Below are 18,829 nucleotides of genomic sequence, written 5' to 3'. Positions count from 1 at the left end.
CTGAAGAGAGAGGGATCACTACATAAAGAAGGGCTGAACGTTCCAGGTAGATTCTTCAATGTGCAGAGAAGACACCAACATATTCCTTTTTGTAAGCAATGGTTTCTTGGGGCTGACTTATAGATGCCTTTATCCACCCCAAACTGATATTTCTGTTTTTTGGTAGATGCCGTAGAGTTAGACTTTATGGACAAGTTTGTTACTCTATTCCTACCAATTTTAGGAGGTCACATGCTCTCTGTTGTAGTTGCAATGTATCTAATATTATAGAGAATTCAGCATGAGGAGCTTATCTAACCAACCCTCCCCCTCCTCACTTGCATATCTAAGTGTTTTGAAAAAGTATTCATACCACATTTTGTCATGTTACAACCAAAAATGTAAATGTATTTTATTGGGATTTTATGTAATAGACCAACAAATAGTTCCACATAATTGTGAAGTGGAAGGATAATGATAAATGGTTTTCCAAATGTTTTCCAAATAAATATGTAAAAAGTGTGGCGTGCATTTGTATTCAGCCCCCCTGAGTAAAAACTTTGTAGAACCACCTTTTGCTGTAATTACAGCTGCAAGTCTTTTTGGGTATGTCTCTACTAGCTTTCCACATATAGAAAGTGACATTCTTCTTTGCAAAATAACTCAAGCTCTGTCAGATTGGATGGAGAGCAATTTTCAAGTCTTCCCACAGATTCTCAATTGGATTTGGGTCTGGATTTTTGGCTGGGCCTTTCTAACACGTGAATATGCTTTGATCTAAACCATTTCATTGTAGCTCTGGCTGTATGTTTAGGGTTGTTGTATTCATGGAAGGTGAACCTCCGCTCTAGTCTCAAGTCTTTTGCAGACAGGTTTTCTTCTAAGATTGCTCTGTATTTGGCTCCATCTATCTTCTCATCAACTCTGACCAGCTTCTGTGTCCCTGCTGATGAAAAGCATTCCTACAACATGATGCTGTTAGCACCATGTTTCACGGTGGGGATGGTGTGTTCAGGGTGATATGCAGTGTTAGTTTTCCACCACACATTTGCTCTTAAGCCAGAAAGTTCAATTTTGGTCTCATCTTACCAGAGCACCTTCTTCCACATGTTTGCTGTGTCCCCCACATGGCTTCTCACAAACCGCAAACGGGACTTCTTATGGCTTTCTTTCAACGATAGCTTTCTTCTTGCCACTCTTCTATAAATGCCAGATTTGTGAAGTGGATGACTAATAGTTCTCCTGTTGACAGATTCTCCCACCTGAGCTGTGGATCTCTGAGTTACCATGGGCCTCTTGGCTGCTTCTCCGATTAATGCTCTCCTTGCCCAGCCTGTCAGTTTAGGTGGACGGCCATGTCTTGGTAGGTTTACAGTTGTGTCATACGCTCCATTTTTGAATGATGTATTGAACAGTGCTCCGTGAGATGTTCAAAGCTTGTGATTTTTTTTATAACCTAACCGTGCTTTAAACTTCCCCACAACTTTATCCCTAACTTGTCTGGTGTGTTCCTTGGCCTTCTTGATGCTGTTTGTTCACTAAGATTCTCAAACAAACCCCTGAGGGCTTCACAGAACAGCTGTATTAATACTGAGATTCAATTACACACAGGTGGACTATTTACTAATTAGGTGACTTCTGAAGGCAATTGGTTCCACTAGATTTTAGTTAGGAGTATCAGAGTAAAGGGGGTTGAATACAAATGCATGCCACACTTGTCAGATATTTATTTGTAAAAGATATTGAAAACCATTTATCATTTTCCTTCCACTTTAGAAATTATGTGCCACTTTGTGTTTGTCTAGCACATAAAATCCCAATAAAATACATTTACGTTTTTTGTTGTAACATGACAAAATGTGGAAAATGTCAAGGGTTATGAATACGTTTTCAAGGCACTGTACCTACAGTGGATATAAAAAAGTAGTATTAAAATGTCAGGTTTCTGTGATGTAAAAAAATGAGACAAAGATACATAATTACATACATAAATAAACACCATTAAAAACAAACTGAAATCTTTTCGGTGGAGGGAAGTAAAACTAACTAAACTAAAATAATATGGTTGCATAAGTGTGCACACCCTTAAACTAATATTTTGTTGAAGCACCTTTTGATTTTATTACAGCACTCAGTCTTTTTGGGTATGAGTCTATCAGCATGGCAAATCTTGACTTGGCAATATTTGTCCACTCTTCTTTGCAAAAACACTCCAAATCAGTCAGATTGTGAGGGCATCTACTGTTCTTCTTCATAAGATAAGGCCTCTGTCTTGCCACTCTACCCCATAGCCCAGACATATGAAGAATATGGGAGATTGTTGTCACATGTACCACACAGCCAGTACTTGCCAGATATTCCTGCAGCTCCTTTAATGTTGCTGTAGGCCTCTTGCCAGCCTCCCTGACCAGTTTTCTTCTCGTCTTTTCATCAATTTTGGAGAGACATTCGGTTCTTCGTAATGTCACTGTTGTGCCATATATTCTCCACTTGATGATGACTGTCTTCACTGTGTTCCATGGTATATCTAATGCCTTGGAATTGTTTTGTACCCTTCTCCTGTCTGATACCTTTTAACAATGAGATCCCTCTGGTCCTTTGGAAGTTCTCTGCGGACCATGGCTTTTGCTATAGGATGCGACTAAGAAAATGTCAGGAAAGACCTACTAGAACAGCTGAACTTTATTTGGGGTTAATTAGAGACACGTTAAATGATGGCAGGTGTGTACTGACTCCTATTTAACATGAGTGAGAATGTGATTGCCTAATTCTGAACACAGCTACATCCCCAGTTATAAGAGGGTGTACACACTTATGCAACCACATTATTTTTTTTTTTTTTTTTACTTACCCTTCCTAAAAGATTTCAGTTTGTTTTTCAATTGAGTTGTACAGTTTTATAGGTCTCATTAAAGGTGGAAAAAGTTCTGAAACGATTTATCTTTGTCTCATTTTTTCTCACAGAAACCTGACATTTTAACAGGGGTGTGTAGACTTTTTATATCCACTGTAAGCCAGCCATAGACAATTCGGATCTCAGCCGATTCAGTAGGGACCGGACGAGATTCAAACCATGTATGGGCAGGGTGATTGTACCCAAGTTGATCCATCGATCAACTTGGGTACAACCAGCAAGTCGGATTTTTAGGATGTGATTATTGCCAGCTATAGCTGCTAGCAATAATCACTGTGTTCTCCTAGCAGGGACAGCTCCCTGTACTCCCCGCCGAGATAACACAATGGCTCCCTCGGAAAGACCCGTGGTTGCGGGAAAGAAAATTGTATCATCTTTGACCTGCCCAAGTTCTTGCAATGATCAACAAAAAATTTAATATATTGCACTTTACCAATCCTTATACAGTATATTATCTAAAGTATTGGGACGCCTGCCTTTAAACGCACATGAATTTTAATGGCATCCCAGTCTTAGTCCTTAGGGTTCAATATTGAGTTGGCCCATCCTTTACAGCTATAACAGCTTCAACTTTTCTGGGAAGGCTGACCATAAGCTTTAGGAGTATGTCTATGGGAATTTTTAACCATTCTTCCAGAAGCGCATTTGTGAGGTCAGGCACTGATGTTGGACAAGAAGGCCTGGCTCGCAGTCTCCACTCTAATTCATCCCAAAGGTGTTCTATCAGGTTGAAGTCAAAACTCGGTCATCCATGTCTTTATGGACCTTGTTTTGTGCACTGGTGCACAGTCATGTTGGAACAGGAAGGGTCCATCCCCAAACTGTTTCCACAAAATGTCTTGGTATGCTGATGCCTTAGGAGTTCCCTTCACTGGAGCTAAGGGGCCAATCCCAACCCCTGAAAAACAACCCCACACCATAATCCCCCTCCACCTAATGATTTGTACCAGTGCACAAAGCAAGGTCCATAAAGACATAGATGAGCGAGTTTGAGGTGGAGACACACTTCCTGTCCTCAGTTAAACAATCACTCACTGTACTATATTTGTGGAGGAGCAGCTTTGTTTCCATAGGACAGGAAATGTGTTAAGACTAAAGAACACCTCCCCCTTTCATCTTCTCCATAAGAGGAAGATGCTCTTTATGGTAATTTCCTTTTTTGAGATAACACTGAAGAGTGAGTAGGACATAGAGCACTTTTTCATTTTTTAGGGTCCATGCACACAGGGCTTACAAAAACATTGCTACAGGAGTTTTGCCTGTAGAAGCAGCTCAATGTTACCTTATGCGTCCATGACAAGAAAACCCTTTTGTTTTATTCTGTCAGGTTTTTTTGTTGATGTAGCCCACTGACATCCATTGCTCTCATTTTTTTGCTGGTGTCATTGTCACAGATAACGAGGACTGAGTGAGAAAATCACCTCATTGGGAACACAGACAGCTGGAACCTATGCGGAGTACCAAGCCTTTACCATTTTATCTAAGACAAAAATTTATCGGCAAAAAAAAAATAAGTGCACTAATTGTAAACTGTCAGCTCAAAAAATATGTAAGCTGCTTTCAATTGAGCTGTAAGGTTCATGTATAAAACGCATGCAAAGAAAAATGTAGTTATTTCATGTACCAGCAAATCCACTTGTAGCTATGACTCTTCATTTTGTATCAATTAGGAAAACATTAACCTGGGACCTATGGGCAGTGCCAATATTATGTGTTATTTGATTTTTTATAAACTCATTTTAAAGCACATTACAACATTGGTATGTCTATATAGCCTACAGATGCCTTTTCATACTTTTATTTATTACTTTTTATAGCAAGATATTTTTATTGGAAAATAATCTGTATATATCCCCACCAACAGAAATATTCCTTCATATATTCCTCCCTTCCTAAAAGGCAAGCCTCTCCTCCAATGGGACTATTGGGATATAATATATAAGTGGAATACAGTCACCCTGGGCACCTTGTAGCTTATTGTTATGGAAGGACCTGAAGTCACATTCCGCAAAGCTGGTGTGTACAAGTAAACAACTACTAAAATCTGCTTCACGGATGCCCTTCTAAATGTAATTTACACATACAAAGAAAGAATCTTTGCAAGTAAAAAGCTCAGAAGGAAAATAGATCTTTGAATAATAGCCACACCAAAACATGCCAATATAATAAAAGGTTTCTCAGCATGGGCAATGGCAACGTAAATCACTTTTTATGCTTATGGAAGCAGATGACATTTTTCTCCAGCTGAAATATTTTTTAAAAGAAAAATGTTGCATTTTTCACATAAATGTGATTTTTGTATAGTTCTTTCCTTAATAAATTGTATTAATATATTCTATCTACTTACATTATCTCTCTATCTGTCTGTCTGTCTATCTGTCAGTGTTTTTATCTTACTTAGTTTCCCTCATATGAATTCCATTACCATGCATGTTTCATGACCTTTGCCATGTTTCAGCACACAAGCTGTCAGTCAGTAGTGCCTATACCCCTGGGATACTTCTGACAGCTCCAGGGGTCACTTCTTGGTAATATCATTTATTACATCAGTGTAGAATTTTAGCAAAATATAAATGACATATTATAATGGAAAATTAAGTCATGCTAGATCACTTCAGGCTGGCCCATTTTGCATGTATAGCTTAACGCATTAAAAAGAAGTACCTATACTGTTTAATATCCAGTAATGTAATATCTCACCCTGCTCTGCACATGCTCAGTTGCTTTCTATTCTCTGCACTGTGCTTAAAATCAGAGCCATCAGAGGCTGATCAGCTGACAGCTTTAAGATTTACTGTTGCTGAAAGAGAGAGAAAGCAACAGGAATGACACAGACTCACATATTAGGGTGAGAGAAAAGAAAACCAGGAGAGGTGACAGGACAAACTCTGCTACCAGAGATCACAAAAGAGTTAGGCCACTTTCACATGCACCATCTGATCAAGTCCGCCTGTCCGTCTGTCACTTTTTCAGGCGGTGCTTACATGTTGTGCTATATATACAATTAATGAACGAAAGTTCCAGAGTTCTTATGGTTAAAATTATGCTCCCACGAATACAATTAATTAAACATGTGTTCCAGAGTTTATATAAAAAATGCTCCAACAGTTCACATAATCACCTTGCTTAAAGTTGATATGTGGTTCCAAATTCCCCACATGTAAGAAGAGGGAAAAAAGTGTCCTTGTGCAAAATAAATTACTGTATTTATTGGCGTATAACACGCACTTTTTCACCCTGAAAATCAGGTGCAAATAGCGTGTGCGTGTTATACGCCAATACTTCAATTTTAGCTACCTCAGAGGGGACAGGGAGGGGGGCGGGACAAGCGCCGTCAGATTACATACAGTGAAAATCTCCTGTTTACTTGGCGGCCTCTGTAATAGGAAGTCCCGTCTCCTGGGCCGCCATTGGACCACTGTTCTGTCTATCATAGGAGATTCTCACTGTATCTATTCTGTTGGCACTCGTCCCCCACCCTGTCCCCTCTAGGCTGCAGATGGGCATCGATCAGGCTGCATTGATGGCAATGGTGCAGCTGCAGCATTGAAGGCAATGGTGAGGCTGCTGCATTGAAGGCAATGGTGAGGCTGCTGCATTGAAGGCAATGGTGAGGCTGCTGCATTGATGGCACTGGTGAAGCTGCTGCATTGAAGGCAATGGTGAGGCTGCTGCATTGATGGCACTGGTGAGGCTGCTGCATTGATGGCACTGGTGAGGCTGCTGCATTGATGGCACTGCATTGATGGCACTTGAGGCTGCAGATGGGCATTGATCAGGCTGCATTGAAGGCAATGGTGAGGCTGTTGCATTGATGGCAATAGTGAGGCTTCTGCATTGATGGCACTGGTGAGGCTGCTGCATTGATGGCACTGCATTGATGGCACTTGAGGCTGCAGATGGGCATTGATCAGGCTGCATTGATGGCAATGGTGAGGCTGCAGATGGGCACTGACCCTTATTTTGCTTCAAAGTTTCTTATTTAAAATTTACGTTTTTTTCCTGAAACTTCCCTCTTAAAATGAATGTGCGTGTTATACGCCTGTGCGTGTTATATGCCGATAAATACGGTAATCAAAAGTGCTTGTACATCACCACTGTGCTCCAAAACTTGTCCGTTTATGCGTCGGGTAGCAGCCAGTAGCGTGACATCAACATGTATGGACCGTTCTGCAGACAGCTGTGCACTACTGATGTTTGTCTGCCTCATACAAGTTACTGTTTTGTAAGTGCATTTTGTTTTTTAATAAATTGATGTTATATATGTTAATGCACTATGAGCCCTCTCCATTGCTTTTATTATAACACACTGTGAGTGACATGAGCTTGGATCCATCCTGACAACCACCCCTTCAGATGTGATCTTGTTTATTCGCACACGATCCCCTATGTGGGATCTATTGATTATTTATTGAATTGATCTATTTGTCTGGTAAGCGGACAATCTTTTGTTTTGGAGCGCGGTGGTGATGCACAAGCACTTTTAATCCATTTATTTTGAAAAAAGTACACTTTTTTCCTCTTCTCACATGTGGGGAATTTGGAACCACGTATCAACTTTATGCAAGGAGATTATGTTAACTGTTGGAGCATTTTTTTATATAAACTCTGGAACACGTTTAATTAATTGTATTCATGAGAGCACAATTTTAATCATATGAACTCTGGAACTTTTGTTTAATTAATGGCATATATAGCACAGCATATAAGCACCTTTGATTATTGCACACAGCACTTTAGATAAATCATAGATTATCACCATTTTTTGTGAACCAATAATGGTTTGATATTCAATATGATGTTTTATTTCAATTTCTGATATAGTTCATTTTCACAATTGTAATAGATCACTTATGATAAATTAATAGAAACAGTGAACCATTATATGGCTATATCTATTCAATATTTCCTCAGTATTCAAAGTTTTTGCATGCAGCAGTATCTTACATCTTTGTAATTTGTGGCCAAGCACAACCTTTTAGAATCCTTACCAGTATTTCAGGCGGACCTGATAGGTTGGTCCATGCATCCCTATGGACGGGAAGTGCAAACAGATTTGTGTTTGTTTACACCTGCCCATCTCCAGGTGTGATCCAGTCCACTAAAAAAATGGAAGGGATCCGTCTTCTTCTGTTTGGACAGATCGGATCGGAGGGTAGTCGAGCGTAAACAGACAGCAGAGTGTTTTTGTGCTCAGCCACCCATAGAGCAAAGCGGGCTCTGTCTGTGTCCACAGACATGGATTGACTTGACTTGATGTGTCATCTGCCCACTCTGCTATGATCAGAAGGGGATCTGTGAGCTGATCACCTGCTGATCAGAATTGAATCTGCCCCGTGTGAAAGGGGCCAAAAATTTACAAGGATAGTGTCTCATCTTATCTCCCTGATAATCTCTCCTTTCTCCCTCATGGGCAGCCTGTGAACTTTAGCACTGTAAAGACATACAATCAAGGTTGGTACATATTTAAATTTACATAAAGTATTTAAAGCCAAGGATAGGGGGAAAGTTTCCAAAAAAGAAGTGACTGCTCTGGGCTTCAACAAAATGGCAGCCTCCAGCAGGAATAAAACAGGAGGCAATTTACAGCACATACTTATTTTGGTAGCATAATTTTTAAAGTGATTGTAAAGCTTTATTTACATTTTGTAATAAAATAACACACATCATGCTTACCTGATTTGTGCAATGATTTTGCACAAAGCAGCCCTGATCCTCCTCCTCTGGGATCCCCTGCCATCTGTTCGGGTTTCACCCGGATAGTCCGGGTTTCAGGCAGACTGAAAACCGGACACATTATTCAGACTAGGCTGTGGCTCCCCAAGTAACCAAGATAGTCACACTGTGGGCGGCTGTCTGGAGGTAGGTTTGGCATCACTGGGAGCAAGTAGATGATGTCAGCAAGTGCAATTTGGCCACACCCACTGTTTGCTACAGCATGCTATGTGTACCGCATTACTACTCTCCTTGGGGCACCCAAAGGTGTCCCAGCCCGCTAAAGTGTTCGGGTTTTGCTTGAAGAAAAGGTGGACACCCTACCCCTGCCGGAGCATCTCCCTCCCATTGAGTGCCCCCATAGAAATCAGCCTTCCATGAGGGCACTTGTGTGGGCTTGCTCCCGAGCTCTCCTTTTATACAATGTTGAAAGAGGGCAGTATTATCCATTTCTTTAAATTATCGGCTCTTGTGACTCAGCTAACCAGGAACAAAGGCTATGCACTGCATTATAGGCTGTTCCCTGTTTCTTGTGGCTAACCTTTAATGCTGAATTCCAGGAATTCAGCCACTTTCTAAAATTTCCAGGCATACTATGAGGTAGGTCCAACAAGATGCATGCCACCTCCTATGCTTATTTCTTTTATTTACATCTGTCAGGTTTATGGCACTCATAGAAGCGACTTTCATGGCTTTGAGAAGAGAGGAGCACACACAGCAGCTCTGCCTGCCCCTCACCATTGCTGCCCATTACCAGAAGCCTTTGTATTTTGTGAATGAGTTCACATAAAACAAAGACTTCTGTGATTGGGCAGGAGGAGGGTAGGGGCAGGCAATGCAGTTGCATCGACTCTGGTGCTGAAAGAGCTGAGACCAAGAAGAAGGTCCAGCGTCAGAACTTTCGGAACTATAGTGATAGCTGTCCTGGAGACAAGCTTTAAAGTTTTTGGCCAAAATGTGTGATTCATGAATCTTAGAGATTTGCCGTATAGCCATGGTAGTGGCAAACCCAAACCTCATTCCTTACTACTATCAGCTTATTGTTGGCAGAGTTCCCAGCTATAGATGTAAGCCTGACTCATTTTTGAGAGCAGAAATTGTTACAGGATACAGTTACCTAAACTTCAACAGCTCCGCTGTACAGCCTTCCTGTCTCAGTGGCACTAAGAGAACTTCTCCTTTACTGTGCCAACTCCCCATGCCAAGCAGAATGCCTTCCAAGAGATACATCTAACTAGTGCACTTTGTTCTTTGTTTGCCAGTGCATTGATAAATAAATGTATTGCATCAAACAACCTTTTACAACTTGAGAAGTCAGAATGTTGACCAATGTTTGCAACTTTGGCTTCTTTCACATTCTGCCTCTCTGTCTGTTCAGTATATCATCCATCCATCTATTTTAATCAATATTATAGTACATCTGTTTTCTTACTATAGGAGATGCTGTGATCATGCTATTGATAAAGCTATGAAAACACAGGGCATAATTTATTATTACTATACAGATTCAAACTGAATATAGCATTTGTTCAATTATTTTAATTGTTTTTAAAACTGTAAATTAGACAGGCAACTAAGAGCTGGTCATTTTGCTGTGCTTTTTTCAAGATATGGGATTTCAATGGTCATTGTCACCATAAGCTAAATGCTGGAAGAGATCAGGCAGCAGAAATTTCTCAGATATTGATACTGAAGAGAACATTACTAGTTGTTGGATGGGAGAGGTAAGTACCATGGTATCTAGGTTCTTTCAAGTTAATGCTGCAAAATATATTAACAAGATATACTGTATTAGTGTACATATACAGTACATGGTCCTATAAAAATAGCACAACTAGTTTGCAGGACCTTGCTGGCAGAAGCTGATAACAAGATCCTGCATAAATTATTATACATTATTATTATACAGGATTTATATACTGTAGCGCCAACATTTTTTTGCAGCCCTTTACAATGTAGAGAGGGGACAGTACAATTACAATACCATTCAATACAGAAACATATGGAGTGCCCTGCTCATGGAGCTTACAATCTAAAGGGAGGGAGTGGTGGTACAAAAGGTAATAGCTGCGGGGGATGATCTGATGGAGGTGACTCAAGTACAGTTCTTAGGTGGAGGTGGGGTAGGCTTCCCTGAATAAGTGAGTTTTCAGGGATCTCCTAAAGGTGGACAGGGTAGGGGCCAACCAGACATACTAGTGCAGGGAGTTTCAGAGAATGGAAGAGACTCTGGTGAAGTCCTGAAGGCAATCATGGGAGGAGGTAACAAGGGAACTAGAGAGCGGGAGGTCTTGGGAGGAGCAGAGAGGACAATTTGGGCGATATCTACAGATGAGGTTGGTGGTGTAGCTTGGGGCGATGTTGTGGATGGCCTTGTATGTTGTGATTAGTATTTTGAACATTATACGTTGGGGTAGGGAAGCCAGTGAAGGGATTGGCAGAGAGGAACAGCAGTTACGGATCAGTTACAAAGATGTATTAGTCTAGCAGCAGCATTAATAATAGACTGCAAATGGGGCTCTGTATGCTGTATGCATGTAATATTTGTGCAATGTTAAAGTGGTTGTAAACCCTTACAGACCACTTTTACCTACAGGTAAGCCTAGATTAAGGCTTACAGTACCTGTAGGTGCAAGAAATATCTCCTAAACCTACACGGTTTAGGAGATATTTCCAAAAGACAGGTACCGATGTCTACGTTGCATGCACCGTAGACAACGGCATGCAGGCGCACTGAGCGTGCCATTTCTAACGGAGATCATGCCGTTAGTGGCGTCACCACTATGCGATGCATAGTAGCCCATTATGCTTTACCTTTGCAGGGAAACAAAGAGGAAGTAAACCCATCAGGGTTTACTTCTTCTTTAAATGTGTACAGGTGTACAATGTTAATGCAGCCTATTAATTATCAGGATGCAGGTGGGTCACTTTGTGTCAGTCATTGCTAGGATGCAGATGGCAATTTCTGCCTAGCATCCTCCATTGCTAGGATGAAGGCAGCTATTGCCTAGCTTCCGCAGTTGCTAGGATGTAGGCAGCTATAGCCACCTAGCTTTCTCAGTTGCTGGGATGAAGGCAGCTATTGCTGCCTAGTGCCCTCCATTCCCAGGATGCAGGTAGCTATTGCCACCTAGTATCCTCAATTACTTGGATGCAGATGGATATTGCTAGGATGCAGGTGGCTATTGCCACCTAGTGTCCTCCATTGCTAGAACACAGGCAGCTCTTGAACTCCAACTGAGTACTAATGTCAACGCTAGCACAAACATTTAAATGTGTACAGTAAAAAATACAGTCTACACGCAGGACCTCAGACACAGATTACTGTGCAGAATTACTGATCTTTATGCAGCTGTGTTCTTAGGCCCATAGAGAACAATACATTTGCCTTTGGAGCTGTAAAAAAAAGAAGGTTTACTGATAAAAAATCCATATTTTTTGGTGCTGTGCGCATGGGCCCTTAGGCTTAAAACTTTCTGACTTTTGTAGAGACCATGCCATGATCAATTTTAATGTTAAGATTTATTTTCACTGACCTTTAGCAAGGTCAGTGCTGTAAGAAATCACTTCAAACAATGGTGTAGCTGATGCTCTGAGCAGCTTTAAAAATGGAGAAATAGTTGGCTTAAGAGTGTTAAGCAATGTACCAGTGCCTCTGTGGTTAGAGACCATTATTGCTGTAGAGAAAAGGAGGAGACACAGTGCTAGATTTTTCATTTTAAATTATACTATATTATCAAAAGTATTGGGACACCTGCCTTTACATGCACATGACACATGAACTTTAATGGCATCCCAGTCTTAGTCCGTAGGGTTCAATACTGAGTTGGACCACACTTTGCAGCTATAACATCTTCAACTCTTCTGGGCAGGCTGTCCACAAGGTTTAGGAGTGTGTCTATTAGAATGTTTGACCATTCTTCTAGAAGCGTATTTGTGAGGTCAGGCACTGATTTTGGACGAGAAGGCCTGGCTCACAGTCTCCATTCTAACTCATCCCAAAGATGTTCTATCGGGTTGAGGTCAGGCCTCTGTGCAGGCCAGTCAAGTTCCTCCACTACAAAAAACTCCCTCATCCATGTTCTTATGGACCTTGCTTTGTGCATCGGTGCGCATTCATGTTGGAACAAGAAGGGGTCATCCCTAAACTGTTCCCCCAAAGTTAGGAGCATGAAATTGCCCAAAATGTCTTGGTATGCTGACACCTTAAGAGTTCCCTTCACTGGAACTAAGGGGCCAAGCCCAACCCCTGAAAACAACCCCACACCACAGCCCCTATTCCACCAAAGGATTTGGACGATTCCATAAAGCAAGGTCCATAAAGACATGGATGAGCGAGTTTGGGGTGGAGGAACTTGACTGGCTTGCACCGTGCCCTGACCTCTACCCGATAGAACATCTTTGGGATGAATTATGCCCTGTACACATGATCGGACATTGATCGGACATTCCGACAACAAAATCCATGGATTTTTTCCGATGGATGTTGGCTCAAACTTGTCTTGCATACACACGGTCACACAAAGTTGTCGGAAAATCTGATCATTCTGAACACGGTGACGTAAAACACGTATGTCGGGACTATAAACAGGGCAGTAGCCAATAGCTTTCGTCTCTTAATTTATTCTGAGCATGCGTGGCACTTTGTGCGTGGGATTTGTGTACACACGATCAGAATTTCCGACAACGGATTTTGTTGTCGGAAAATTTTATAGCAAGCTCTCAAACATTGTGCGTCGGAAATTCCTATGGAAAATGTGTGATGGAGCCTACACACGGTCGGAATTTCCGACAACAGGGTCCTATCAAACATTTTCCATCGGAAAATCCTATCGTGTGTACAGGGCATACGTGTGGAGACATAGAGCCAGGCCTTCTCGCCCAACATCAGTGCTTGACCTCACAAATGCTCTTCTGGAGTAATGGTCAAACATTTTCATAGACACACTCCTAAACCTTGTGGACAGCCTTTCCAGAAGAGTTGAAGCTGTTAGCTGCAAAGGGAGGGCCAACTCAATATTAAATCATACAGACTAAGGCTTCATGTACACTGCTGCTGGTAAACAGACATTTAGGAGCAGTTGGGCATTTTTTTCAGCTGCCCCTGAACTCTCCTCTATGCTATCTTATCAGTACATGTACACAGGGTCGTTTATAGTAGTTTCTAAGCAGTTGAGTTTATAAGCATTTTTTGGAAAGCAAAAAAATGCGTTCAGGGTGGATAAAACCACAAATGCCTGTAACAGCTTGTAAACGCGTGTAAACGCGGTAACTCGTGTTTAGCCACATTTTGTTTACAGGCATTTTTAATAGAGATACATTTTTGACTATTTGAAAAAAAAAAACGCTTCTAAACGCAAACGCAGCTAAATGCGACTAAACGTGTCATGCAAAATGGATGTTTTTAAACGTCAGTTACTATCTGTCAAGTTAAATAGTTCAGGAGAAGTTTCAAAACATATTCACACTCATGTGGCCTGGGAACATAGACTGCATCAAAGTTATTGCGGACCATATAAATGACACAGTGGGGTTGATTTTCTAAAGGCAAGCAGGCTTTTCAAGGGAAGTTGCACTTTGCAAGGGAATTAGCTTCAGGGCTTAGTAAATGTGGTGAAATTTCACTTTGTAAAGAATACCCAATCATGTGCAAGGAAAAGCAATAAAAACAGCATTTTTTGCTTGTTTATGATTGAGGTCAGTAGAACTTCACCTCGTTTGCTAAGCTCTGGGAAAAATTCCCTTTCAAAGTGAATCTTCCCTTGTAATGTAAACAGTCTATTTGCCTTTAGTAAATCAACCCCATTATGCAGTCCTTATTTACAGATCACTGCAGTTATGGATACATAAAAAGTGTAGCCTATGTGTGTCAACCTTGATGCAATGACCTCATTAAACACATACAGTAAGTGCTGAGAAAGTCTTGAAGTGGTGAGAAAGTCTTGCTTACATACATAAACTTACATACTTACTTACATAAATAAAATGTCTATGTGCACATTGACATCCAGTTTGCACAGCATATCACTTGAACACACAAGGGTTTCATCCAATAAAGCAGCACAGTGTGTAGTAACTTATAGCAATCAACCAGGATTCTAATTTTTACCAATGTGACTACAGCTGAAATGGGCTGCCATCTTTTTAAAGCTGAAGTTTGGTTAAAAAAAAAATTTTCAACTCTGCTGTTTACTTTCAACCTCTAAGGACTACATATCCCATGGTACTTTGCTGCCTGCAAGCAGTAATTCCTGTACTGACTCTGCCTCTTGAAACTCCTCTCAGAAACTCTGTAGTTCAGAAGGCAGGCTCTGTGAATTTTGTGACGCAGCACTGCCTACTCAGAGGACATAGGAAATTCATGTCACAGAATTCAAAGAAGTAAATGTGTGAGGATTTTCAAAAAGTAAGTTTACAAACTTCAAGATCATTCAAATTAATAGGAGTAGGCTAGAAATAATTGAAATACAATGTGGAAATGAAAATATGATTTTACATTTTGACCATAGATACGCTTTAAATCAGAGGTCTCCTTCAGACTTTTGAGGGGCCAGACTGTAGCCATTGGGAGTAGAAAAGGTCCACAATTTGGAAACCACTGCTTTAAATAGTCACAGAACTTTGTGGTATTTTAGAAGCCAGTGTAATATACTGCATACATCATCATGAGGACTGAAAATAGTATTTCAATTTTTTTTTTGTTTCTTTTGAGGATGATCACAGTTTTTCGCCTGAACACATTATCACAATACCTTGTTCAGCCTTCAGAATGGAAAGGAGGGGTGCAACACCAAGATGATATATTATGTGCTGCATTTTTGCCCCCACAAAGCCTTGTCACAGGTAAGTCTTCAAAAACGCTGTGCAGCAGAGCTCCTTTTGTGTTCCCTGAACTGTTTAAAGTATATTATAAAAAATAACTCCAGCTACTATAGCCTCCAGCTACTGTCTATATACAGTATCAATTATAACGTGTATAGCTTTGAACGATATACAGTCCAATAAAAAAGTTTTGAGGTGCTTTTGGGTAGTACATAGCAGAACAAGCATCACATCATTGTTACAACTGTCCCACAACAAAAGATTACCCAGCAACTGCCAAAATATAGGATGGGGGGCCGGGATCCGGGGGCCCCCTTATTAAAGGGGGCTCCCAGATTCTGATAAGCCCCCCGCCCGCAGACCCCGACAACCAACGGCCAGGGTTGTCGAGAAGAGGCCCTTGTCCTCATCAACCCCCCTTCCCCAGAGCACCCACCCCCCCATGTTGAGGGCATGCGGCCTGGTACGGTTCAGGAGGGAGGGGCGCTCCCTCGTCCCCACCCCCTTTCCTGACCAGCCGTCTGGTATGGATTTTGGGGGGACCCCCACACCGTTTTTTCGGCGTAGGGGGTTCCCCTTAAAATCCATACCAGACCTAAGGGCCTGGTATGCTCCCGAAGGGGGAACCCATGCCGTTTTTTTATTTAAAATTTGGCGTGGAGTTCCCCCTCATAATCTTCTTTTTCCTGTAAAGTCCCTTCACTATAGATGAGGATCCGATTCGGAGGCGACCTCCATTGAATTCTATGGGTACAGGTCTCCAAGAAGTCGCCTTGAAGTAGTACAGGAACCTTTTCTGAAGTCGTAGCGACATCAGTAGTGTACATTAAGACGGCTTTCATTGACTATAATGCAATTCCCAATGTCAAGTGACTTGGGGCGACTTGAGGGCTGACAAGTCGGATCCCAAGTCATTGTAGTGTGAACCGACCCTTAGGCTTTGACAAAAAAAAAGAAACCTGGAAGCTGATTGGTTTCTATGCCGAGCTGCACCAGTTTTTTCACTCTCCAGTTTTAATAAAATAACCTCTGTGACTTGTCTCCTCTCCCATTCCACTGCCTACTTCTATACATTCATAAAATGTTGTCTTTGTAGCTTTGTTAAACTTTTGTGTATCAGTACTGACTGGGCAGAGAAAAAGGGGGTAGACCCCTTATAGCTTGCCCTAAAAAAATTGTTAGCGCAAATAAACCAAAGTATCATGGAGAGTACACAACTGCGTTATTAAAAAGTTTCAATCACTCCTGTAAATCCTATACAAATATGAAGCAAATCAATACACTTAAAAACATTTAAAAGCAAAGCAAACAGTAAATAAAACAATATAAAATATTAAACAAATAAAGAAATGCAGAAAACCGCACGCAAATTGCTTGGCAAACTGTCCTTATCTGAATTTCAATTATCTTACTGCTTACTAAAAACTGTGAATCATTTTAGCAATTCTGCCAGTGTAACTTTATGTCTAAAACTTTTGTCAGAACTTTAATGCCGCGTACACACGGTCGGACTTTTCGTCTACAAAAGTCCGACAGCCTGTCCGACAGACTTCCGACGTACCTTCGGCGGACTTGCGGCAGACTTTCTTACGAACGGACTTACACACACACGACCACACAAAAGTACGACAGCCTAGTACGCGGTGACGTACACCAAGTCCGACGAGACTATAAAACGGAAGTTCAATAGCCCGTACGACACCCTTTGGGCTCCTTCTGCTAATCTCGTGTTTATCTCGTGTTAGTAGAAGTTTGGTGAGAGACGATTCGCGCTTGTGAGACTCGTATTTTTCAGTTCGTTTTAACTGTTGTTCAGTCTGTGCTTGTGAGGTTTGTATCTGCTTTTCAGTGCGTTTGGTCAGTTGGCATTGAGAAATCTTTGTTTTATTGGCCGCTCGTTCCTGATTTTCAGGTCGTTCTTCACAGGCCTTGCTGTTCTTCAGTGCGTTCTGTTTAGTGCGTTCTGACCAGCCGACCGTTTTGAAGCCATGTTACCTGTACGTACTCGTTGTCGAGCTCGTGCATTGTATGTGCTTGGTGCTGTAGTTTATTCTTCAGCCCAAGACCAGTCCATGAACAGGGCGAGGAGGAGTTCATGGACCAAGAATTGGTTGCTTCAGCGTGACCAGTTCTGTCACATGCCTTTGCTCCGTGAGATCCGTGAGAATAATCCTGAGGATTTCAGGAACTTTCTCCGGATGACGGACCCCGTTTTTGACCGTTTGTTGGCTTTGCTGACCCCCTATATCAGCAGGCAGGATACCTGCATGAGGCAAGCCATCACTCCGGAGCAGAGGCTGGTCGCTACCTTGCGGTATTTGGCCACAGGGAGAAGCCTGCAGGACCTTAAGTTCTCGACAGGCATCTCCCCCCAGGCTCTGGGGATCATTATCCCAGAGACCTGTTCTGCCATCATACAGGTCCTGCAGAAGGACTATATTAAGGTAAGATATTTTTCTTTTATTAGCATCACATGTTCTTTTATGTAATCTTTGATAATATAATGTATTTCTTGCTTCAAACACTACTTACCATCATTGCAATATAGTGTGAATGTCCCCTTTTTATCCTCACACATGCTGGATTTTTTTCCTGTTATTTTTTGTCATGCATGTATATTTTCCTTCAATAACCTTCCCAGCATGAAGTGATGGGAACATATCCACCTAGTCTACTCATTTGGAATGTATTTTGTTTGAGTGTATTTAGTGTGCTGCTAATGAGCAATTATCTAGATTTCACAAAACCCCCCCCCCCCCCCCACCTAAACTCACTCCAAATAGTGTGCTGCTAATGAGCAATTATCTAGATTTCACAACCCCCCCCCCCCCCACCTAAACTCACTCCAAATAGTGTGCTGCTAATGAGCAATTATCTAGATTTCACAACCCCACCCCACCCCCACCTAAACTCACTCCAAATAGTTTGCTGCTAATGAGCAATTATCTAGATTTCACAACCCCCCCCCCCCCCCACCTAAACTCACTCCAAATAGTTTGCTGCTAATGAGCAATTATCTAGATTTCACCCCCCCCCCCCACCTAAACTCACTCCAAATAGTGTGCTGCTAATGAGCAATTATGTAGATTTCACAACCCCACCCCCCCCCCCACCTAAACTCACTCCAAATAGTGTGCTGCTAATGAGCAATTATCTAGATTTCACAACCCCACCCCCCCCCCCACCTAAACTCACTCCAAATAGTTTGCTGCTAATGAGCAATTATCTAGATTTCACACCCCCCCCCCCCCACCTAAACTCACTCCAAATAGTGTGCTGCTAATGAGCAATTATCTAGATTTCACAACCCCACCCCCCCCACCTAAACTCACTCCAAATAGTGTGCTGCTAATGAGCAATTATCTAGATTTCACAACCCCCACCCCCCCCCCCCACCTA

The 18,829-nt window shown here is 41.7% G+C and overlaps 1 protein-coding gene across 4 annotated transcripts in view; it reads left to right on the top strand.

Moving 5' to 3' along the window:
- WDR49 (WD repeat domain 49) overlaps nucleotides 1–18,829 on the top strand; it is a 204,440-nt gene that overhangs the window by 85,184 nt on the left and 100,427 nt on the right. For all 4 annotated transcript variants that reach the window (XM_073626146.1, XM_073626143.1, XM_073626145.1 and 1 more), the window contains 2 exons: nucleotides 10,217–10,332; nucleotides 15,321–15,451. In XM_073626146.1, coding sequence (XP_073482247.1) covers nucleotides 10,217–10,332; nucleotides 15,321–15,451 — 247 coding nt within the window. The remainder of the gene's footprint in view (nucleotides 1–10,216; nucleotides 10,333–15,320; nucleotides 15,452–18,829) is intronic.

The sequence above is a fragment of the Aquarana catesbeiana genome, linkage group LG04 (assembly GCF_042186555.1).
Source record: "Aquarana catesbeiana isolate 2022-GZ linkage group LG04, ASM4218655v1, whole genome shotgun sequence".
Lineage (NCBI taxonomy): Eukaryota > Metazoa > Chordata > Amphibia > Anura > Ranidae > Aquarana > Aquarana catesbeiana.
Note: the sequence above shows the minus strand (reverse complement) of the source record. Positions and strands in the feature narration are given on the sequence as shown.